The sequence below is a fragment of the Phalacrocorax carbo genome, chromosome 1 (genome assembly GCF_963921805.1).
Source record: "Phalacrocorax carbo chromosome 1, bPhaCar2.1, whole genome shotgun sequence".
NCBI lineage: Eukaryota > Metazoa > Chordata > Aves > Suliformes > Phalacrocoracidae > Phalacrocorax > Phalacrocorax carbo.
The window spans coordinates 161,458,775-161,482,775 of NC_087513.1; the positions used below are offsets into that span (position 1 = coordinate 161,458,775).

General features: G+C 44.5%; 1 protein-coding gene across 1 annotated transcript; it reads left to right on the forward strand.

The window, feature by feature from the left end:
* The first annotated feature begins 449 nt into the window (after positions 1-449).
* Positions 450-23,228, forward strand: DCT (dopachrome tautomerase). The gene is made up of 8 exons (XM_064473949.1): positions 450-951; positions 13,398-13,697; positions 15,128-15,228; positions 16,297-16,463; positions 18,098-18,277; positions 18,393-18,528; positions 19,608-19,809; positions 22,051-23,228. The coding sequence occupies exons 1-8, from the start codon at positions 555-557 to the stop codon at positions 22,230-22,232; spliced, it is 1,665 nt and encodes a 554-aa protein (XP_064330019.1). The 5' UTR covers positions 450-554; the 3' UTR covers positions 22,233-23,228.
* The last annotated feature ends 773 nt before the right edge of the window (positions 23,229-24,001 follow it).

The following is a 24,001-nucleotide window of genomic DNA, read 5'->3' on the forward strand; positions in this document are numbered from 1 at the left end:
CTACCAGGTTTATTCATTTTCATTAATGATGCACCTATTTCCTTTGTGCTTCCAGTTCATTTTCCACTGCTACTGTTTTAGTGGAAAGTATTATCTTGCAGTGAATTAACTGAAAAGAGAAGGGCTTTCCTCTTGTGTTTATCATCTGTTTACAGGGTTTTGATTAAAAGAATAAACCTGTTTCTCCAGCCACCTCAGCTAAAATGAGACCATCAATTTCTCAAGGCTCATGAAAGGCCGGGAGAAATAAATCCGAGGCATTCACTCTTCTGACACACTGCCAGAGCCTGCAGAACTTGCTGTCACGCTTCATCTTTTCTGCCCTTGATGTCATGTGCAAAACACGAGGATTTGTGCTGTGCTAATCCCTCTAATGAGGACTTCTCCCAACCTCTATATAAACCCTGCTCAAAGCCGTGGCTGCTGGTCAGGCATTGCAGAGCCAAAGTGCCCGTCTTTTGAACTGCATTCAAGGCAATTAGAGACTGGGATTAAACAAACACCCAGCACCAGCATCCTCAGCGGTGAGAGGGATTATCCCAGTCGGCCGGGACATGGAGCCATGGCGAGGCCAGGTTGTCCCACAATGGAGATCTCCCTGCTCTACTCGCTCAGGTCCAGCGGAGAGGCAGAGCCTGCACCCAGCTGTAATGGGTGCCCTGAGATGGATTTTCTGGGCTGGGCTGGGCTACCTGAGCTGCTGCTGTCTCCCCTGGGTACAGGCGCAGTTCCCCCGTGCCTGCATGACGGTGGAGGCCCTTCGCCTGAAGCGCTGCTGCCCGGCCTTGGGGACGGAGCCAGGCAATGTCTGTGGGTCCCTGCAGGGCAGGGGACAGTGTCAGGAGGTGCATGCAGACACTCGGCCCTGGAGTGGCCCCTACACCCTTCGAAATGTGGATGACCGGGAACGGTGGCCCCTCAAGTTCTTCAACCAGAGCTGTCAGTGCACAGGTGAGAAGGGTGCTGGGGTGAGGGGACAGGGATGGATGGGTCTGCTAACCTTGATCTGAAGGTCAGAAACATCCCTGATGGCATAAGGCATCAAGAAGGCTTCAAATATTATCAGTTTCCTGAAAATACTATCATGTTCCTGATACTGTCAGCACTTTTTCAGAGCGACGGAATTGAACAAGCATTTTCTCTCATGCAGACTTCTGGGTTTTCCTCTTTGCCCCTAGAGTTGTCCCTGTAGCCACCCATCACCTTTCTCTGCAGGGTTTTGGGCATTTCAGTGCTGTGTTCAAACCTCTGCCACTGCTAATCATGGCACAGTGAACCTGGATCAGTGTGCATTGATCACAGATTTATTCCTCTTGGAGTAGTACTTTGCAGCATGATAAACCTCTGTGCAGTTCATGCACACTGGTGGTATGCTGATATGATATGATAAATGATGATGCAGATGGTATATCACGATACATTTTCAGTAAAATGTGTGGATGTCTGGCCAAGGCATTTCCCAGCGTTGTTAACTACAACTCACTTTGATCCGAAATGGGTCTATACAACCACCATCTTGTCCTTTTCCTCCCCATCTCCAGCCACTCCTTCCCACCATGACTTTATATGGACCTCTGCGTTCACATGCTGGAGGTGAAATGGATCAGGGAGGAGATGTGCCTGAAGGCTAACCTGGCCAACGGGGTCAGGGTTTAATAAGACCAGTTCACTGGTACTGGCAGGAGGGACGGAATAGGAAGGTGAGGTCAGGGCAGGGTAAGGTGACAGACCCATTTTCAGCAGCAGCCCTGGTTGAAGGAGGGTTAAAATGAGAAGGAGCCACAGCCTCAGCCCAGGCTGCTTTGCAGGGCTGGCAGGAGGCGGTACCAGGAGTCAGGCAAAAGGCACAGCTCAAGCACTGAAGACACCCACTAGGCAGGTTTCAAATGCAGCCTGGGATTTCTTGTTTGAAACATAAAGTTGTCTGAATTTTCTAACATGGGAAGAATAGCTTGCTTTCCTTCAACCTGATTCTTGGAACTAGCTGAACTGTTTTGTCTAAAACATACCTTGGCTCTCACTATCAAAAAACCCCAGATCAATCTGATAAGGAAGCACTGTCAAAAATTTCAGCCCACAAAGTTAAATTTTGCAATGCTGTTATCAGCTGAAAGCAGAGAGGTAGTGGCAGATGATTTAAATGTATACATGGTGTTACTGAAGCTCCTCAAAATAATAACCGACTGTAGACTGTAGAGTATAAATCGGTTTTTATCTCTTCCTCTGACTTGATTTCAAATGCTTGTGTAGAAGTAATTTTCCAAACACTTTAAAAAGAAATTGGATGTAGTTTTTTTTTTTTTTCCATTTTAAGGTTCTTATATACATCCAAAACTAAAGTCAGGTATCACATACAGGCACAGACCCTGAGTCAGAAAAGCACTGAAGTGCATGAGCATATACCAATATTTACACACCCTGAGTAATTAGAGCATCAAAACCTGGGAGTAAATTGAAGAGCAGTATAGACAGACATGGTCTGCATAGGCAGATGTTAATTTGCTTGGCCAAGTAGAGGTAAGCACAAGTATCTGATATTAGCAGGGCTGGGCGCCAAGTTACGTGGACAGAATATAGTGTCCTTTCATTCAGCCTTACTTCTGCTGAGCTGTCTGCTGTCCTCAGCTCTTTAAATCTGGGTTATCTTGCTGCATTTTTATTTCATTTGTATTCCTCTTTCTCCTTGCAGTCCTAGTTATCTAAGAATTCTGGTGATAAAACACTGAGGTGGCAGGCATCCTTAAGGATGATTTTCAGAAAGGTCTCTTGGGTTCTACTCTGCTGTGATCAGCTTGATGCTGGATGCAAAGGCTTTTGTAGGAGAATGCTAAGATGTTCACAGCTGCATGGGATTTGAATTAGATTTGATGGTTTTAAAATGCTGGTGATCATGTGTCTCTGTCTATTAGTATTCTCTTGTAGTTTTTTTACTCTGTTTTATACACTGGTTGGATGTCTGCACACCAGAGTTTTAAGTGGTGTAACCTGTGGTCTTTATTAGGCATTAGGGCTATGGAATAGAATCATAGAATTATTAGGTTGGAAAAGACCTCTAGGATCATCATGTTCAACCATCAGCCCAACACTACCATGTCTCCTAAACCCTGTCCAAAAATGCCATGTCTACACATTTTTTAAATACCTCCAGGGATGGTGACTCCACCACCTCTCTGGGCAGCCTCTTCCATTGCCTGACCACTCTTGCAGTAAAGAATTTTTTTCCTAATATCCAATTTGAACCTCCCCTGACACAGCTTGAGGCCATTTCCTCTCATCCTATCGCTAATGACTTGGGAGGAGAGACCATCAACCACCTCGCTACAACCTCCTTTCAGGTAGTTGTAGAGAGCGACAAGGTCTCCCCTCAGCCTCCTCTTCTCCACACTAAACAACCCCAGCTCCCTCATAAGACCTGCTCTCCCATAAGACCCTTCACCAGCTTTGTTGCCCTTCTTTGGACACGCTCCAGCACCTCAATCTCCTTCTTGCAGTGATGGGCCCAAAACTGAACACAGTATTTGAGGTGCAGCCTCACCAGTGCCAAGTACAGGGGCACCATCACCTCTCTGCTCCTGCTGGCCACACTATTCCTGATACAAGCCAGGATACCATTGGCCTTCTTGGCCACCTGGGCACACTGCTGGCTCATGTTCAGCCAGCTCTTGACCAACAACCTCAGGTGCTTTTCCACTGAGCAGCTTTCCAGCCACTCCTTCCCAAGCCTGTAGTGTTGCATGGGGTTGTTGTGACCCAAGTGCAGGACCCAGCACTTGGCCTTGTTGAACATCATACAGTTGGCCTCGGCCCATCGATCCAGCCTGTCCCGGTCCCTCTGCAGAGCCTTCCTACCCTCCAGCAGATCAACACTCCCACCCAATTTCATGTCATCTGCAAACTTACTGAGGATGCACTCAATCCCCTCATCCAGATCATTGATAAAGATGTTAAACTAGACTGGCCCCAACACTGAGCCCTGGGGAACACCGCTTGTCACCGGCCACCAACTGGATTTAACTCTGTTCACCACAGCTCTCTGGGTTTGGCCACGCAGCCACTTTTTTACCCAGCCAAGAGTACACACTTCCAAGCCATGAGCCGCCAGCTTCTCTAGGAGGATACTGTGGGAAATGGTGTCAAATGCTTTGCTAAAGTCCAGGCAGACAACATCCACAGCCTTTCCCTCATGCACTGGGTGGGTCACCTGGTCATGGAAGGAGATCAGGTTGGTGAGGCAGGACCTGCCTTCCATGAAGCCATGCTGGCTGGGCCTGATGCCTGGTTGTCCTGCACAAGCCTGGTGAGCTCACTCATGATGTATCACTCCATAACCTTCTCCAGTACCGAGGTCAGGCTGACAGGCCTGTAGTTCCCCGGATCCTCCTTCTGGCCCTTCTTCTAGATGGGCGTCACATCGGCAAGCCTCCAGTCATCTGGGACCTCCCCTGTTAACCAGGACTGCTGATAAAGGAGGGAGAGTGGCTTGGCAGGCTCCCCCGCCAGCTCCCTTGGTGCTCTCAGGTGGGTCCCATCTGGCCCCATAGACTTGTTAGTGTCCAGGTGGAGCAGCAGATTGTGAACTGCTTCCTCCTGGATTATGGGGGGTTTCTTCTGTTCCCCATCCCTACCTTCCAGCTCAGGAGGCTGAATACCCTGGGGAAGACTGGTCTGACGGTTGAAGGCTGAGGCAAAGGCGGCATTTGGTACCTCAACCTTTTCCTCATCCTCAGTGGCAATGTTCTCCTCCACATTCAAGAGGGGATGGAGATTCTTCTTGGCTCTGTTTTTGTTGTTAATGTAGTTGTAAAAATGTTTTTTGTTATCCCTGACAGCTCTGGCCAGATCGAGTCCTAACTGGGCTTTTGCCTGTCTAATTTTCTCTCTGCAAGACCTAACAAGATCCCTGTACTCTTCCCGAGGTGACTGCCCCTTCTTCCAAAAGTGGTAAACTCTCCTTTTTTTCCTGAGTGCCAGCAAAAGCTCCCTGTTCAGCCAGGCCAGTCGTCTTCCCTACAGGTTTGTCTTACAGCACTTGGGCACAGCCTGCCCCTGTGCCTTTAAGATTTCCTTCTTGAAGAAAGCCCAGCCTTCCTGGACTCCTTTGCCCCTCAGTACTGCCTCCCAAGGGACTGTCCCAGCCAGTGCCCTGAACAGGCCAAAGTCTGTTCCTCTGGAAGTTTCCCAGAAAGCTGAACCGGACTAAACCCAAGATGGTCTCCAACCACTACATCTCCCACCTGTCCTTCTCTGTTTGTGATCAGGAGATCAAGTGAGGCACCTCGGTGGTAGGCTTACTTACCATCTGCATCAGGAAGTTATCTTCCACACACTCCTGGATCTGCCTAGGCTGTTTCTCCTCTGCTGTGTTGGATTTCCAGCAGATATCTGGTAAATTGAAGTTCCCCACTAGAACAAGGTCAACTGATTGTGATAATTCTGCCAGCTGCTTATCGAGCACCTCATCTACCTCTTCATCCTGGCTGGGTGGTCTGTAACAGACTCCCAGTTGGGTATCTGCCTTGTTGGCCTTCGCGCTCATCCTTATCCATAAGCACTCAACCTTATCATCACAATCCCTAAGCTCCAGACAATCGAAACCCTCCCTAACACACAGAGCCACCCCACCACCTCTCCTTCCTTGCCTGTCTCTTCTGAAGAGCTTATAGGCATCCATTGCAGCACTCCAGTCACAGAAGTCATCCCATCAACGTCTCTGTGATGGTGACTAAGTCATAGCTTTCCCCTGCACAATGGCTTCCAGATCCTCCTGTTTGCTGCCCGTGCTGCATGTATTGCTGTAGAAGCACTTGTGCTGGGCTGTAGATCCCACCCCTAACCTCCGCACGCCACCCTTAGGCTCCTCTCTAGTGGGCCTGGCTATACCCCCTTCCCCTTTTGAACCTAGTTTGAAGCCCTCTTGTTGAACCCCACCAACTCATGACCAAGAATCCTTTTCCCCCTTTGAGACAGTTGAACTCGATCTGTTGCCAGGAGGCCCGGTGCCATGTAAACCTCCCCATGACCAAAACCAACGAAAGTTTCACCGATGGCACCAGCCTCTGAGCCACATGTTAATCAGCTGAGTCTTCCTGTTCCTTTCAGTATTCTTCCCTGCCACTGACTGGATTGAGGAAAACACTACCTGTGCTCCTGATCCTTCTTCCAGTCGCCCCAGTTCCCTGAAGTCCCTTTGGATCACTTTTGGACCTCTCTCCACAACCTCATCACTGCTCACCTGCGTAACCAACAGCAGGTAGTAATCAAAGGGCTGTAGCAGACCAGGGAGTTTCCTAGTAACATCTCTGACCCAAGCCCCAGGGAGGCAGCAGACCTCCCTGTGGGATGGCTCTGGTCGGCATATTGGGCCCTCTGTTGCCCTCAGAATGGAATTGCCTACAACAAGTACCCTCCTTTTCTTCTTAACAGGGGCAGTCATAATGTGGGGGGCTGCCTGACTCTCCCTAGGCAACCCCTCGGATGGACCTTCACCTACATCCTCATTTGCCTGGCCCTCAAGTTCCAGAGCCCTGTGTCTGTTGTGTAGGGGCAGCTGGGAAGGTGAGGGAGGCCGGACAGGGATTCGCCTGCTGCTCCAGGCAGGGACCTGTTTCCACTGCCCCCGTCTCTTAGGTCCCCTCCTTCTGCTTGGTGGCAAGAGGGTAGGGGACCCTCTGTTCTTGTGGAGCCTCCATCCGCTGCCTTGGCCTCAGGGATGGTAGAGTGTGGCTCCACCAATCTGTCTCCCTCTCACCTCTGGTAGGTAACATAACTTAAATATGCTCATTCATAGGGACATGGAACAGCACACATCTCTGCTACTAAGGTATCTTATTTTTCAAATGAATGTTATGTGCAGACTATTTGAAATGGTTCCTGGCTTGTGCAAACTCCAACCCATGCCAAGGCTTTTTCTAGAGTTTTAACAATATAACCAGTCATGTTCCCATGCCATTTTGGCATTGCTCAATTTATAGTTTAGACATGGTGTAAACGATAAGCTATGGAAACTCCAACTGCCATGTAGCTGATTATATTTGGTTAGACAGTGCCATTTAAACATGTCACATAGCTGATGGCTGTATGGAAGGAAACCTGGAGGAACTGTGAGGAACAGGGACCAGGATTTTCCAAAGGGGGGATTCTAGAGTTTTTGCAATAAATTAATCCACTTGAGCTTTCTGCTAAAAACTTAATAGCTAAGGATGAAAGGAACTCTGAAAATGTGGCCATTTGTTATAGCTGTTCACTGAGGAAAAATGTCTTAAAATTGTGTCCAACCAGGTGCTGAATATTTCTGGGGGAAAAAAAAAGAGGAAAATCCCAAATGCAAACAAATATCGATGAGTGGTTACTGTGGAGTCAGATTATTTTAACATTTTTTCTCAGATTAATATAAATTTTCTAAGGAAAATAAAAACCGCCCACATTTCCATTTCTAGGCTTTAGCAGATAATATACATCAGTCTTTCTTTAACTGGGGACAAATATAAGAGAATAAGATAAGTACAACAGAAAGATCTAGCTTTACTTCCCACTTTTTGTACAAAGAACTGTGATCAAAAAGACAAAAGTCCGTTGTCAGGATGCAGCTTGCTGCATGTTTCACTCAAGTTAGTGGCAGCAAAAATAGAATCTTTAGAAAAAAGACATGGTTATGGCATGAATATGTGGCTGGGAGGTAGAAAAAAGTTTTTAGTTCCTGTCTAATTTCTGTTTTGAATTCATTGTATGTGTTCTACAATTGGTTTGGGTGCACCTAACATTAATTCAATTCATGTAAAGTTTTAAACCGAAATGACCTGATGATAGTTCCTGTCAGCATGCAGTACTATGAAAAGGGGAACATGGTAATTTGTTTTTCAATAAGGTGCATGTGTTGAATTAGACAAAATGTTGGATGCACTAGGCTAACCCTGAAAATCGGCACTTGTAGCTAATTACACAACAAAGCAGTTTTTCAGTGGGATAGTTAAATATAGTTTAGAAGAACACTGTTTTACTTATGAACAAAATGTTATTTTGATTTCTAAAGGATAAAATTGTACTAATGGGATACAGATCTGGTATACCATTTGAAAAACTCAGTACAGAAGATTATTGTGAAAAAACCACTGCAGTCAGTCATGTGGTTGCTAGTACAGATTGTGACAGTGATTAAGCAGTGATGTAGTTTGAATTCACTGAGGAGTTTAACGTAATTATAATTCTTTTTTCTCCTGGCACTTTCTAAGGCTGACATGTGGACATGTGCTGAACACTACTCTATTTTTTTTCCATCTAAGTTTTCTGAGAAAATAAGTATTTAAATCTTTTCACAATCCTGTGCAATATATAATCATGCTGGGGACAGAAGGTTTAAATTCTATTGTTTAGCTGTAAGCAAATTGCCAGTTAAGCCACGTAGCTGATACGATGACCCTCCCATGAAATAAAAATGAGCTTTTGAAGTGGTTATAAAAGACACTTCGTTTACTTATTGTAGGGCAATGTGGCTGTAGGATAATACTAAATTATAACCATACCTTGAGTCTGTGCTAGGTATGGATCTTCCACATCCTACAGCCTAACAGTATGTCCAAATGAAGAGCTAGAAGAGACAGAAGAGTTAACCATTTGTCTAACACTGCAGCTATCCTGATCCTGCCCTTGGGATACTGCAGTATGCTGGTGTTTCAAATCTAATATAACTCATGTTTTAACACAACGGCTAAAGAAGTCTGAAAAGGAGTTCTTTCTCCCCATCTGATAAATGATGTGTATTAAGCTGGTCTCTGTGGAAGGAAGAGGCATGACTGCTCAGCTTTCATCTTGGTTCAATAAGGCAGAAGATGGTGAGTGTTGGATGGGTTCCTTTTTACTGAAGAAAGGACACTGAGCTGCTGGAGTTATTAATTTGTGTTACGCTTATTGTCTGAAGGCCAACCACATGCTATGACTGCTCAGAGGTAGAAGAATCCCTGTCTGTGAGCTCAGGCAATCACTAGGGTTGAGAAGCAGCTACACTGGTATGTGATAATTAGTGTTAGCATACACCGGTGGTGTCTATTAACATTTACCAAGTGTCACGTCATAAGAAATGTCTTTTTCTCTGTGTCATGTCCACGGACTGACATGCTGGGAGAAGTAGCATGGGCATAGAGGCTACAGAAACAGCCAGATTCATCTAGCTTGACTGGGAAAGGACACCATTGATGGTGAGATTAGGCACAGAAGACGACAGCTCCTGAGGCTTGTCATCTCATCTCCAGACACAAGGGTTAGTGGGGAGGACACCCCGGATGACTGTTTTTGCCCAGCAGCAGTACAATGGGCATTCCTGAAAGCAGTGGAACAAGCAGCGAGCATCTGGACCCCATCTGTGACATGGTCTCCTGTCTGTGTGCCAGAACGACCTCCCACACTATATTGTCTAGGAACCACAAGAGGTGAGAATAACCTCAGCTGTCCCTGGCATAGACTTAGAGAAGCAGTACACCAAGGTGCTACATTAGTCACTGAAGGCAAAAAATTGCTAAGGCGTGAATACTTGTATATTCCTGTGGTCCCTGTGTTCAAAAGGATCTTGAAAGGGTCTCACTGTCTTACTGAAAATGTCTACTGTGTGCTATAACCTGATAATATGAGATTACTTTCCCTGCTCTCCTACAGCTGTACGATCGAAGTCCACCATCACCAGCGTAGCAGACATTAAAGTTAAGTTGTAAGAGACTGGGATATACATTTCATGGTGCTATCATGTGGGAAGTCCACAAGGCAGTAAATGGACTTTCTGAAAACAGCAATGTATCATTTCCAAACCAGTGGCCTGGTAGAATGCTTTAGAAACAAATGCTGACAAAGTGGCTTGGGTGGGACATAAAAAACCTGGGCTGTCTACTGCAGTCATTCCTGCTTGCAATGTGGGAAATCCCACAGACCTCCATCAACTTCTCACCATTTCAGCTACTGCATAATGACAGTTGTGTGATGCACAGAGTCTAGGGAAAGAAAATGACAAAAAGCAACTTTCAGTTTTCATGAACTGTTGTTGTTTTGTTTATTTCTGACAAGAGAACATTGCCAAATAGACCTGAGGACATTACAAAGATGTTCAACACAATCAGCAGAAATACTGCAGTGTGAAAACCCACTTTGCCTGGGAATTGGCTCCTCCTGTTTACCAGTCTCTTCTTTGCTGCAGTCCTCCTTCTCAGTCAGTAAAAGCTCACGTCCCATTGAAAAGTGTCTGGTGAAGTAATGGAAAGAATGGACCCCTTGGATTACTTCAGATTAGGTGCTTAAGGGTGAAAATACTGCAGAGCATCAGTTAGATATATTTAGCACTGCTGAAGGGAAACAGGTGAGAAGTCATTGGTCCACCTGGGTCCAGGTGCCTTACAGGTGGGGAAAAGCTTTTTTCCCCACAAAGATGACTCATCATTTCAGGCTTTTGCAAATATCTTTTCATAGCCTGAGGAGGCACATACAGTATATATACCTAAAATATGGATATTGTCCGATAAAATTATCTCAGGCATCAAGAGCTGCATAGATTCAAAGGGCCTTCACTGAGAGAGGAACAGGCACCTTCAGAGCCTCAAAAAGTGACTGGTGGAGTCATGTTCTGGAACCAAGACCAGACAGGACAAACCTGGTCCTGCACTAACTTTGGTTCTGTTAATGCTGTATTTCAATGTGATGCTTATCCAATGCTCTGAGTAGCTGGGTCATTTGAATTACTGGAAGCTTGACCGCCAATCTCAAAAAAAGTTGTTGACAGATCTTTTCATGGTTAATTCCTGCCTTGCCACCCTTCTCTTAAAAATGATTGAATTGTACCTTTGATCTTGAGGGGATAACAGCTGCTTTCCAGAAGTTCATGGTCCATGTACTGAAATTTGTGCAATATACATGGTCTAATTAGGCAATGTTGCAAGCTATTCCTGATAATTGCCATCTGGTCAGTACAGGCTGGAGTATGTGATGGGCCCTAACAACTAGGCTGAATTGTCAAGAATGAGCAAGTATACAGATAGCAGAGTACGCCAAATTTTCAACAGTAGTTGTGCTCTTCTGATGGGACTCTCAGGATATCGTGATAAAATCAACCTTCTATGTTGCTTCCCCCCATCTTAATATCTGCCCTCATCATAGTAACATATCCATGCAATCTTCTTTCTTTCATAAAACCAGAAAATACTTGCTTTGGGTGACTTCTTTCCTAGCTGGAACCTGGCAGCTGAGCCCAGCTGCTCCCTCCTGCATCTGGATAAAATGTGAGCCATACACCTGGACACTGTTGTCATGGTATGCCATTGGGCTGTGCATGATCCAAAATCTAGTTGAAGTCTTCACCCTGTGGTCCCTGAACTTAGCACTGGTCCTAAGCTTCATGATAGCACGTAAACCTATAGATCTCAGAGCCTCCAAAGTAACCATAAGATCTCCAAACCTATAGTTAACAGTCCTCATGTCCTCTTGGTAGGTCTCACAGGAGTCTGTCACAAACGTTGAGAGCTCAGCAGCTCTTATCCTAGAGCTAGCCATAAGCTACACAGCTGATACCTCACGCCGGCTTCAAAAGAACATACGGCCTCCTCTAATTGGAGCAAAATAGTTAAGTTTGAAATACTTGGAATAATTCACAAATAAGATAGTCTTAGAACTTGCTATGTGATTAGATAGAAGGGAGTCTGGAGACACTATATCCCTGAGTAGAATAAATAAGGGAGATGTGCTAGAATTAGATAGTTTATTATCAGTAAGAATTGTGTAACCAAGCCAAAAATGAACTGAGCATGCCCAAAGGCTGAGTTCAACCAGGGGACACGGTGAGGAAGACTATCAATGACCACCAGACGACCCCGGAAGACCACCAACAAACGTGAATGCACATGTGTTAAGGACATTTGCATATGTTAATGAACTCCAAGAATAGTATGAATATGGTTAATTATTCAATAGAAATTTAATGAATATGTATATTTTGAGCGCATATAACCCCCGTAGTAGAGCAACTCAGCGTGCACACTAGGTGGAGTGATCCCCTGTGCACCTGGTGCTGCAATAAAGAATGCCTGCTTTCTAAAATTACAAATTGAGTTTTAGAGAATTCTTATATTTGCTGACTTATGGTATCACAGCCTTCTTGGTAACAGCCCTTCAAAGACCTTGGGGGTCTTTAAAATTAGTAATAAGCCCTGTAGCTCCTGACAGTCTGAAATCTTACTTGAGCGTAAACTGTTGTTCTGCTCATAGACTCAACCCTACAGCCCAGGGATGTCTGCACATCTAGAAACACTTCATAAATCACTTCCCTATCTCCACATTAGCCAGAAGCCTGTCCTGGGTCTAGAAGTGCCAATATGTGTGGGGAGCAGTGAGATTCTGTGGCATTTTGGAAGACGATTGGTATGGTTGTGTGGAGTGAGCGTGAACACGGGGGTGGAGGGAGGGTGGGGTCTCCGTGCAGATTTTGGAGAACTGAGGGGAGATCCCAGAGGAGTCCTGGTTGCCCTCCACTCCGTCCTTCCTGGGTCAGCAATGCCCACTGTCCTACACCGCTGCTATGCCAGCAGCCTGCCTGTGTGTGGGCAGGAGGCAGATGTTTGCTGCAGGAACGGTCCTTCCCTGTCTCCCCTGGCAAAGGCAAAGCAAGGTGCAGTGGGGCCTTTCTGCTGCTACTGGCAGTCTGCCACGGTGGGTGAAGGGCCATGCGTAAAGCAAGCTCTGCTTTCCTCGGCTCTTCCACCACATCAGAGGGTCTGAGCTAATAGGCTAAAGCAGACCTGATTACTTGTCTTAGGAACAATGCCAGTGGGGAGCATGGGGCTGCAGTGTTTCTCAAGCTCTTATTGCAGCACCATTTAATAATGCTTAAAGCTTGACCTGCAGCACCCCTGGTGCTTGTCCTAGATTGTGTTGGGTCCCAGACACACTGTTAACAGACGTTAGTTTTTCCTAAGTTTTGTCCTTAAGAGAACTGTTTTGTTTGGGGATTTTTTTCTGTGCTTAAGGATCCATGTGAGCTGACCCTTTTTGGGTTTGATCCTGGAAGTCTGGGAGTACTTTAGAGCCAACTAAGCAAAGCATTTCATCACGTGCTCAGCCTCTGTTTGGCAAGACTCCTCACGTGCCTGAGGGCTTTGCAGACCTCTGAGCACCTTGGGGCATCAAGCCCCTTACCCAGCGCTTCACCTCCCCAGCTGGCTGAGTGTGATTCTTGGCCCTGTCACAGCTCTGGGAAGCAAGCCATCCTTCTGGTTAGGCAACTGGCAAAGCTGCCAATCTTTTCAGCTGCTGTCCCTTCCAGGAACGGGCATCGCTGGGGAAAACAAGTGCTAATTCTTAATTCTTCTGCGTTTCACTGTTAGTTTTCTGTGATTCATAATGTCATGACTGCTCTTTCCCTCCTGATTCAGGAAACTTTGCTGGCTATAACTGCGGTGACTGCAAGTTTGGCTGGACTGGCCCCGACTGCAACATGAGGAAGCCACCAGTTGTCAGGAAGGATGTCCACTCCCTCACAGCAGAGGAGAGGGAGCAGTTCTTCGATGCTCTAGACCGTGCAAAGACAACTATTCACCCAGACTACGTAATTGCAACTCAGCACTGGATGAGTTTGCTTGGCCCCACTGGAGACGAACCACAAATTGCCAACTGTAGTATTTATAACTACTTTGTTTGGCTTCATTACTACTCGGTCAGAGACACGCTGTTAGGTTAGTGCTTTTCTTATCCAAGGAGCTCTGCAGGTAAAAGGTGAAAAGTATCATTGCTGAACAAACGTAAGTATGCCTAACACAGCTGCATTACTTCAGCGAGCAGTTAGTCCCAGTAGGAGCAGATCTGTGTAGTGAAACAGTTGGTGCTGAGGAGCTGGTGGCCACCTGCGGTTGAGGAAGGTCTGCTTCAGACCTGCTGCAGTCCAGTCCCCACGACTGAATGGCCCGTGGTGGCTGGAGCACACCAGCCGCACTCCTGGTGCATCTTTCATCTGACAGGGAGGCAGTTCACAAGGTCCACTGTTGGGTGAACAAAGTGTGGTCAGGCAGTGATTCACTTCAAAAAGATGTTCCTAGTCCACAGGACAAAGTAGATGCTGCAGCAGTGGCAAAGGGGCTCTGCAATTGTGAAGGCAGAGATCACGCAGAGATGTTGGGGACTTAAGTGCTACTGCTTTCTGTGGCCTTCAGCAAGTCACTAAGGACAGGGTTTGCCTGACTAAGCATAGCCAGCTTTTGAAACGAAACCAGGTTAGAGGTTTGGGTACCTAATCCCATGCTTTCTCCCAGATTAGTATTCCTAGATGTCATTCCTCTTCTAGACAGAAGTACCTATGCCAGCCCCACTTTGTAATGGCCAGCTCTCGCAAGAGGAGACAGCAGTATGGCTTTTCTACCTGGCAGTCCTACGTGCAAGCTGAACAGCCATATCTACCTCCTTGCTAGTGGGTTTCTGCTACCCTGCAATGGGGTTTTCTTCAGTCTCCCCTTCTGACACGATTCTGTTTTGCAGGGCAGGAGGAAGCAGTCTTTGGCCTAGCAAGAGCAAAGGTCTGTCAGGGGACAAGATGGTCATGTGGAAAGGGGAAGAGGCAACTTCCAGTGCTGCTGCAGCGATAAATAAATTCATATGTGGGTTGAAGCCCCTAGCTTTTGAGTGTCTTAGTTCTCATGTGTAATATCAAGAGCACAATAACAAGCACAATTTGAAGAAAATTAGCAAAGGACATGTTGAATTACTGTTGACAAGTTATAGAAAATGCTGAGGTTCTTTTGATAGATACAAGGTATAAGTCCTGCCACTGGGCAAAAGAATGAGATAATATGGTACATATTAGCAAGGAGATAGGATTTTAGACAATAAGACTGCTACTTAAAACCAAAATCCACTAAAGTTGTAATAAATCTTCACAATATCCAACTTCTGGAGGAGTGTGAAGTTTTGAGAAGCACTGAAGTGAACATCCACAGAGGATTTTGTTTCACTTGTCCCATGTAAGTGTTGTAGCTTCTGATGTGTGTGCTTCTTCCGAAGGTGCAGAACTGCAGGTTCTTCTTTAACTCCACTCCAGGGAATAGAAGAAGGTGCCCTCTTTCTCTCAAGCCTCATTTGTTGCCTAAGTGCTTATTTTATCTTCCCTTTGTAGGACCTGGCCGTCCCTTCACAGGCATTGATTTCTCCCATCAAGGACCTGCCTTTGTTACTTGGCATAGGTACCATTTGCTGTTGCTGGAGAGAGACCTGCAGGTTAGGTGAACAGCCTTCCCCTTTCCTCATGTAGCTTCTCTCTTTTGCTATGTGATTTTGTTGAGCCAGCCAAGGGTAAGCTATTTCCTAGGATATACTCTTACCCAAACTCCCAGGAGCTCATTGCTCTTTTTTTGTTTAAAGTGAAATTAGTGCTTTAAGATACTGAAGACTGAACAGTTTCTCACTGTGAACAATGATGTGAAGGTTATCATGGAGATTTTTTGATTCATCTCCATGACAGAAGACAGAAGTTGTGAAGTAACAGTATTTATTAACAAAATCAAAGCAACACCTACACATAAAACTTGGTAACAGATATTCTCTGCTGATGTTGAAGATACCCTCCTAACAAAAGCAACTCTAAATATTTCCCCCTTTATATGTGCTATGCTGTAGATTTAATATGTGCATATATATTTAGCAACTCATCTTTTAAAGAATTATATGTTAATGTGCCTGACAGTCAGTTGCTGAAGCTTTGACTCATTTCCATTTGCATTACTTCTACTTTGGCAATGTTACTGTATTTCAGCCTCGCAGATCTCTAATGGTTAATAATGGTTGGCGTCAAAATAGCTGGAGGATCTTGCTTGCATGAAATCGTGTTTAACAAGCAAGCACAAGCAATGCACTGTATTCCTCTATTAATACAAGTTCAGATTCTTCCCCAGGGCTAGCCTTTCTGGAGTGAAAGCAAACCACATGCACAATTCTACCCATTACCCACTTACATCACTCAGAATGCCTCTTAGTTCCTTGAGGCTCAATTCATCTCTGCTCCTGCTTTCCTGCCTGGTCTCTGAGTTGGTAGAAAGCCTAACATGGCCAAAAAAAGCACAGACCAACAGTAGAATAGCTAGTGACAATGTCTTTGCCAGGACCGACTTAACACCCCAATCTTTTGAAAGGACTTGGAGCAGCACTGTGAAGTGTGTGTGGTTGAAAAGTGGAATGAAAAGCAGAATATCCGGTGAAATATCCAATGAATACCCAGTGAAACAACTTGCAGGAATCTCTTTCTTTCTCTTTCCTTTGAAGGTGATTTCCTATTTTTGTCCATTGCAGCGACTGATGGACAACGACTCCTTTGCGCTGCCCTACTGGAACTTTGCCACGGGTAGAAATGAGTGTGACGTCTGCACAGACCAGCTCTTTGGAGCATCGCGGCTGGATGACCCGGGGCTGATCAGCCTGAGCTCCAGGTTCTCCCAGTGGCAAATAGTTTGTAACAGGTACAAGAATATCTAGGACAAGCTTGCATACCCACCAAACCTTGCTTTCATTCAGTATTGACAGTGCGGGCTGCCCTCTCAGGGTGCGTGAGCGGCAGGAAAAGAGCCAAGATGTCTTTTTTAAAACTGGGAATCACGGTCAGTTTGTGTGTAGATGGTGCTGTGCAAACTTTCCCCCCTTCTATTATGGAAGTATATTTTTTAAAGACTATTCTTTCGTTACAGGATTTTAGTCGATTCAGCCAATTTGAGGCTGCCAACCGTTTAAAGAGCATGCATGCTGGCAAGTATCTTTTTAAAGAAGAAATGCCTGTATGTGGGTTCGCTGTAACAAACACCCAACCGATTTTGGCAGCAGAAACAGAAAACTGTTTTGGCCTATAGGAAGCTAGAGATAGGCTGAAAAATCCATTCCCTTGTATTGGGTGAGATCCTAACCCTGATACATTTAGTGCAGTTTGGGGACTGACTTCAAAGCAGCTGAGATTTCACATGGGAAACAACATAGAGAGAGCCCTGTGCTTGCTGCCAGCTGTCTGTAGGCATATACTGATTCAGGTGAGGGTAGGGCTTTGACGTGCAGGATTGGGGTGCTACAACATAAGATGCTACTGGTTACAACACTCATAAAACCTTCTTCTGTCACCTCTGGGGCAGCGTGCCGTCGGTCGTATGGAGGTACCAAGAGCTCAGGGCTTTTCAAAATAGTTTATTTCTCTGGGTACCTAAAGAACTACTTGGCATTCTAGCTTTAGGCACCAGCTGGCTTTAAATCTTGCCCCTAATTTTTCTCTAAGATAAATAAGGTTTTGTTTTTTCTTGAAAACTGACGTGACTAAACTTTCGCCTTGCCAAAGCCAAACAGAGAAGAGCTTTTGTTTACTTCAGGAGTTTCTGAAAATGCTGTTTCATTCTATACTGAATGGCATGGAATTTTTTCACAAGTGTTACACTGTTTTTCTCCTCCTCTTTCTCTCTTTCTGTCCCTAATATAAAGGACTTTCTCCTCATTGGCTAGTGGGCAATGCCTGCAACAGCAGGATGTCCTCCAGACTCTGAAAAAGAGGATGCAATGCATTGCAGTTGCTTTTTCTTCTAAAGGGGATGAGGAATGGAAAGTGAAATCCTGTTTACTGTCATTCCTTGCATTTTCTTAGCCCACACCGCAGTGGGACTTTCCTGGGTTTTTTCCTCTTTGTTTAGAGTTAAAAAACTAGTCCTCACTCAGGACTGAAAGTTTTTCAGTTCAAAATTCAAAAGACCCTTTTAGATTGTCTGGCAAAACCTGTTCTTCCAGAGCCCTTGGGAGAGGAGTAGGAGTGAAGGCAGTTGTGCTTGCCTTTTCTAAACCATTTTCTCTCTGTGGAGGATGAGCCCGGTCAATCTTGGTCCAAATGACTGGTGGTCCACAGAGGCTTCAGAGCCATGGCAAGTCATGGCATGGTGGCAATCCTGCAATAAATTTATCTCCCAGGCTGTGGCAGGTGAACTGAGATGACCTGGAGGTGTCAGTCCCTAATCCCTGCTCTCTCACACATCCAGCTGAGGCCTCTTTTGTACTATGGGAGAAAAAACCAGCAAGCCAGGTGTCATCACCTTCTTCTAACTTGTTCCTTTTTCTGTTTCACGCTCAGCTTGGATGACTACAACCGCCTGGTCACACTGTGCAACGGGAGTGATGAAGGGCCACTGCGGCGGAGGCCGCCTGGGAGCTCCAGCAAGCAGCTGCCCACCGCGGAGGATGTCAGGAGGTGCCTTTCCCTGCAGGAGTTCGACAGCCCCCCCTTTTTCCGCAATTCCAGTTTCAGTTTCAGGTTTGTCCTTCAGCTCCTCCAGAGTCATCTCTGTCTCAAATGCGCATGGGTTTTCCTTATGTGCGCATTTGTGAGCAAAATATGGATACTTGCTGCTGCTTTTACCCATCCACAGGAACGCACTGGAGGGCTTTGATAAACCAAGCGGAGTCCTTAACTCACCGATGCTAAGCCTTCATAATTTGGCTCACTCTTTCCTGAATGGGACCAGCGTTCTCCCTCACGCAGCTGCCAATGATCCCATCTTTGTGGTATGTCTTTTTCCCCCAGCCTGAGCAGCAGTGGCTGTGACTCAAAGGCAGCTGTCTCACCACAGATTTGCAGAACAGAAGTGAATTCCCTAAAAATAAGTCCTTTAGATAGAAAAGGATAAATCTTTTCTCTTTTCTTGAACACTGCCACGCCTGCATAATGGTCAATTAAAGAGGGAAGAAATCTCAGGGTGATTTGTGCAATATAAAACGAGATTTTAGGGAGAACAGCTGCTATTCCAAGTCATGTTGCCCTGAGTCCTCTGATTAGGTGGTACCTAAATTTAATGGCTTATATCGGGTAATTTTACAGCAATGGGAAAAACTGAAAATGGGGTTAGTTATTTTAGAGCAGTAAACTAAGTACGTTTCTTTGTTTAAAAGTTCACAGGCTACAAGGAAGCACATCTCATTTCATGGTCTTTTTGGGGATAGAAATAATGTGATTTCACTGGTGTATTGGTACAGTGCTGCACTGCAATGAGCAGCACAAACAGCAATGTGCAAATGAAACAGTTGCCTTTGCTTACACATCTTTTTCTCCTAACAAATTCATGACAATTTCTTTTCCTCTTTGTTAGACTAAACCACAGTGATTATACAGAGGAATTCTAATACAATTAATTTCTTTCTTACCTTTAAGATTGCAATCTTTCATTGGAGAAATTAGCCCAAATACGTACATAGTGGTTCTCCAGCTTATTTTCTTAATAATTATTGAATTTCTACATTAATTCCTTTCTTACATAATGAAATCTTCATTTCATTATGCTGTAAGTTTATATGCAAGATTATTTTCTGTAAGGTATTTTCAAAAATTTTCCAGTGATAATTAAAAATCATGAGTACATCAAACTTTCCTGTATTAGTGCTTTATATACCTATAGACTCACTGGACGAGACCTGATCAAATTCATGGGACCTGTGGAGCTGATGGCATGCTCTAAAATGAGCGTGAAAGAATAAAATTTCCCACAATTTTCCATACCTGTTAGAGATGAGAGAAATCAAAATACATTTGAGAGGTACATTTGCCTTAACGGGCTTTCCCATGTGCGTGCTCATGCCTGGATTTGCAGGTTCTTCACTCCTTTACTGATGCCATCTTTGATGAGTGGATGAAGCGGTTTAGCCCCCCTGACGATGCTTGGCCTGAGGAGCTGGCCCCCATCGGTCACAACAGACTGTATAACATGGTCCCTTTTTTCCCTCCTGTGACCAACTATGAGCTCTTCCAAACTGCGGAGCAACTCGGCTACACCTATGCCATTGACCTGCCAGGTACGTCTCAGAGGTGTGGAGGCTGTTCTGGGTCAAGAGATGACACAGTTCATGTTTTCAGTGACCCAGGCAATTGGAAAATAAGGCGCTTTTTCACAAAACACTTGGGTGTATTCACCTGCTTGCTAGCAATCACACATTGTAGCAAAGGTAGTTACAACTCACCAGGTAAGCCATGGTAAGAACAGGTGTGCACATACTTAGTTTGCTCTGCTGCAAAATGGATCAACTTGAACGGCTCCAGAGTTGACGACAGTGTTCCTTTGGGACTGAGGAGTCTTTGATTTTGGCTCCTGCTCCCAGCACTGTTTATACTTGTTACAGGATCCTTCAACCTGTCAGGGGTCAGGCACTCTGCCAGGGAGCTCGTTTAGCTAACGCAGGTCATTAGAAAATACTTGTTTTGCACAGGGACCTGAATAATACTGCACCGTGAATCTCATTAGAGATGAACTCCATTAATCTTTGGATACCGTGGAGAGATGTACCTGAGTGTTTTTTGTTACAAAACCCCAGTTTTAATGATTTTCCATGTCCATAGGTGTGATGTGATTTAGGGTTTGTCAATTCATTTGAAATTACCTTTGACACAAATCAGATAAAGACAAAAAAAAACCTAAGAAAGCAAAGTATTTATGCACAAAATCAAAAATCTGCAACACAAGTTACAAATATTTGTAAAAGGCACAAGAGTAAGAACTGCATGAAAACCATGCTTCAGATGGTTTACCGAAGATTAAATCTGAGAAGTTTCTTTCTCTACCTCGGTATTCCTTTGAGAGGCAGTAGGTGCTTATCTAACCTTTCTGTGGCCAGAAATTTCTTCTAAATGCTTACCACATATCTGTGGTTTTAAATCTGTGGAGACTGTTTAAAGGTCTATAGACTGCAAAAGATTGAAACCCTTGTCCTCAGACTGCATTCATGCAGGGGAGCCCTGACTTGTAAGAGGCATGTAAGCTGCTTTTGCAGTGCTTTTCTCAGGGCTGTCCACAGAATTTCCCCTGAAAATTTAAACTTCCCCTTTTATGGATTTTAAGTTTTCCTCCCTCTGGACCACTGCCCCACCCCTGCTTTCGAAATACTGCTGCCCCTTGGGCATGAGGTAGTTGGAGAGGAAAAAGTCAGCTTGTGATTCTGCTGCTTCTCAACTCCCACGTAAATAAATTGTTAGCTCACTGTGAAGCGCCCTATCTCTCCCTGTCTGCATGGTCAGTGTTCAGACAATAAAGTTTTTACATCCAAACCCTTCTCTTTTATCTAAATATATAACTTGCTAATTCTACTTCGTGTAACCACATTAAAAATCAACATATGTAATACATTACTGGCTCTTACTTGAGCAATGGTAAAGTGGTAAACAAATCATTTTGGGACCTTACTGAACTTGGGGATGATTGCCCTCTACTCTTTGGTTGACAGAGACTGCAGATCAGGGCACACAAATTTAGTTGCTTCTATAGTCATTGAGACATCTCCTTGAGCCATCTGGATTTAAGCCCATAAGTCTAAGTACCTTCTAAATATCATAAGCCCTTCTGAGAGTTTTTTCTGAATATTTTGGCAAATGTAGTTTTTGACATCTTGGTATATGTAGCATTTTTCAGAACAGGACAGTAGGCAATTTTTTCTCCTGAAAGCATAAATGAAAACACAAAATAAAGTTATTCAGCCAAGTGGAGCAGGGTTATTATAAGAATGGGCAACATTATCTTAGAAGACAGAAGTGGTTCCCCAGAAGTGATTCAAAATCAGAGGATGCGATTTAGAGCTGGTTGACAGACCACACTAAGTAGTGTTTTCAGTTAAAAGTTTGATAATAGGCTGCTTTGTGGTCTATAGGAAAATTTGAGGGTTTTCTGTTGACCAAAATAGATTGGAAAGAGCTATACTGAAATGTCATTATAGAAAGAATTGCTTAAATAATTCATAATTTTGGCCAAATTAGATAAGAGAATGATCTTTTTGTCTTGTCATTGTTAATCTTTCCCATTTTCAACACTCCAATTTGCATGAAAGGTTGAAGTTTAAATTCAGCTGCAGACTTCTCTGGCAGGAAACATCTCTTGTGGTATGTGTGTTGGTTACATGGTGCATTACCAGCTTCCCCCATGGCCAGAGGGTGTCTCTAAGCCACAAAAGTAATCATAATTACCAGGCTGTGGGATATTTTCTTTCTTCCCTGTGATTTGAGAAATGAAATTATTGGCTGTTCTCACTTCAGATGTTTCATATTTTCAGATTCATTTGAAGAAACCCAAGCGTGGGCTGTCATGGTTGGATCCACAATTGGAGGAGCACTTATAGCTCTGGCTGTGCTCGTTCTGCTGCTCGTACTCTTCCAGCACCGAAGGCAGAGAAGAGGTTTTGAACCACTGATGAATGTGAGCTTCAGCCCCAAAAAGTACATGGAAGAGGCCTAGTCCCCTCACTTTGTTTCTTTGCTTATTCCATACAAAGTGACCTTGATTGCCTAATTGAGATCTTAGCTGAGAGTTTATCACACACTCCTTCAGCAGCTGGCTACATTGTTCTCATTCAGGTTCTCCCATTATCTTATGAATTGTAATATATGAAGTCTCTGGGTACCTCTGTGCAAGGCCCAAGACAGGTCAGACTTTTCTCATTACCAAGAGTTATCTGGGATGTGTGACACCTGTAAGTCATCCTATATAGATTTAGATCAAGACAGCTGAGAATCCAAATAGAAGAAATCCAACTTGAATAACCAAGATAATTTTCACCTCAATGTGTTTTTGATTTCATTTAGCAGCTCAGAGATGTGCTGAAAGTTATTAACTCCCTTTATATAATAACATATTATTATATTATATGTAACATTGAATAACATATTATTTTACAGTTTTCAATAAATATTCTGAATAGCATAGTCTTTTTTTTAAGGTTCAAAATGTTTCATGCTCTTTGACAAAATACTATAGGAACCCCCTGGTTACAGTTCATTTCAGAAGCATGATCAATTCTACATGTTATTTCCAATCAAGCTGATGATAGCAGTCAGTAAACCTCCAAACTCAAATTCCCCTAATATTTAAGAGCAGGAGTTCCCTGATAGCTAGGTATACACTTGTGTTTTGCCTCTGTGTTAGGGACCTGTGACAGAAGTTGAAAATGGTGCTGATCCTTCTCTGTTTTGGCTCTGTTGCACTGTTTCATGAATCTAGACTTAAATTTTCAAAGTCTGGAACTGAGGACTCAAGATAGCAAGACTGAGATAGCTTGCATTATCCAGGTCTGCAGGTGGGGGACCAGGTTGGGAAGTGGCACTCCCTAGACCCCATCTTAAACATTTCTTTACACATTCCATATAAATTCCTTTATCTAGCCATAGATTTGGACCACATTTGGGTGGCTCTGCTATGTTATCTTGAGACAGGGTTTTTACACAGCAGATGAAGTCCTGAACAGATTGTGTCATCTTTGGTGCTTCATATATTACATTAATGAAGTGCTCAGATTTTGCTTTTTGTAAGGTCCTGAGTCTTAGCAAAACTTTGCTTTTGTAGCCTTGAATAAAAAATTCCAGTTGGTAATGATTTCTGATATTTCTCCTAGGCCTGCTCAATACTAGCCATGTGGACTAGAAAGAAGATCTCAGCAGGTCTTCACATATACTTAGCTTTGAATATGTGTAACTCACAAAACTTACCTATAAAATGTGGACTTTTTGGGGCAAAGAAAAGTTACGATTTGTTCACCACACACTCAGATAGCCCTTGCTGCATCAGGTGGACAATGATCTGCTGCTGTTTCTGCTGTTCTGTGGTGCCTTTGGGGGTCCCAGCGTGCTCATTCCTGGTTCATGCCCAAGATGTCAATGCCTGGAGGACTTTTTGTACAGCCGCTCAGCCCAGTACCCTGGCTCCCAATTCAGGTTGCCTTCTGGGGGTTTTTACTGTGTAGGGACCAGTGTTACTTCGTGCTGAGGACATCAGCTGAGGTCTCCAGAGACCTGGCTTGGCCATGTGTCAGATCAGTTGGACCGTGACGAGTCCCACTTTGTGGCGGCCAGGTCTGAGGTCTCCACATGCCCTTCTCAAGGAGATGTCAGCCACTTTCTAGCACTACAAGACTGTGAGTCTTCACAGGCACCAGTTCCTGCTGAATACTGGTGTAGAGAGATGCTGTGGGATGGAGATTGACACATTTTTGTCCTTCATGTGATGCGAAT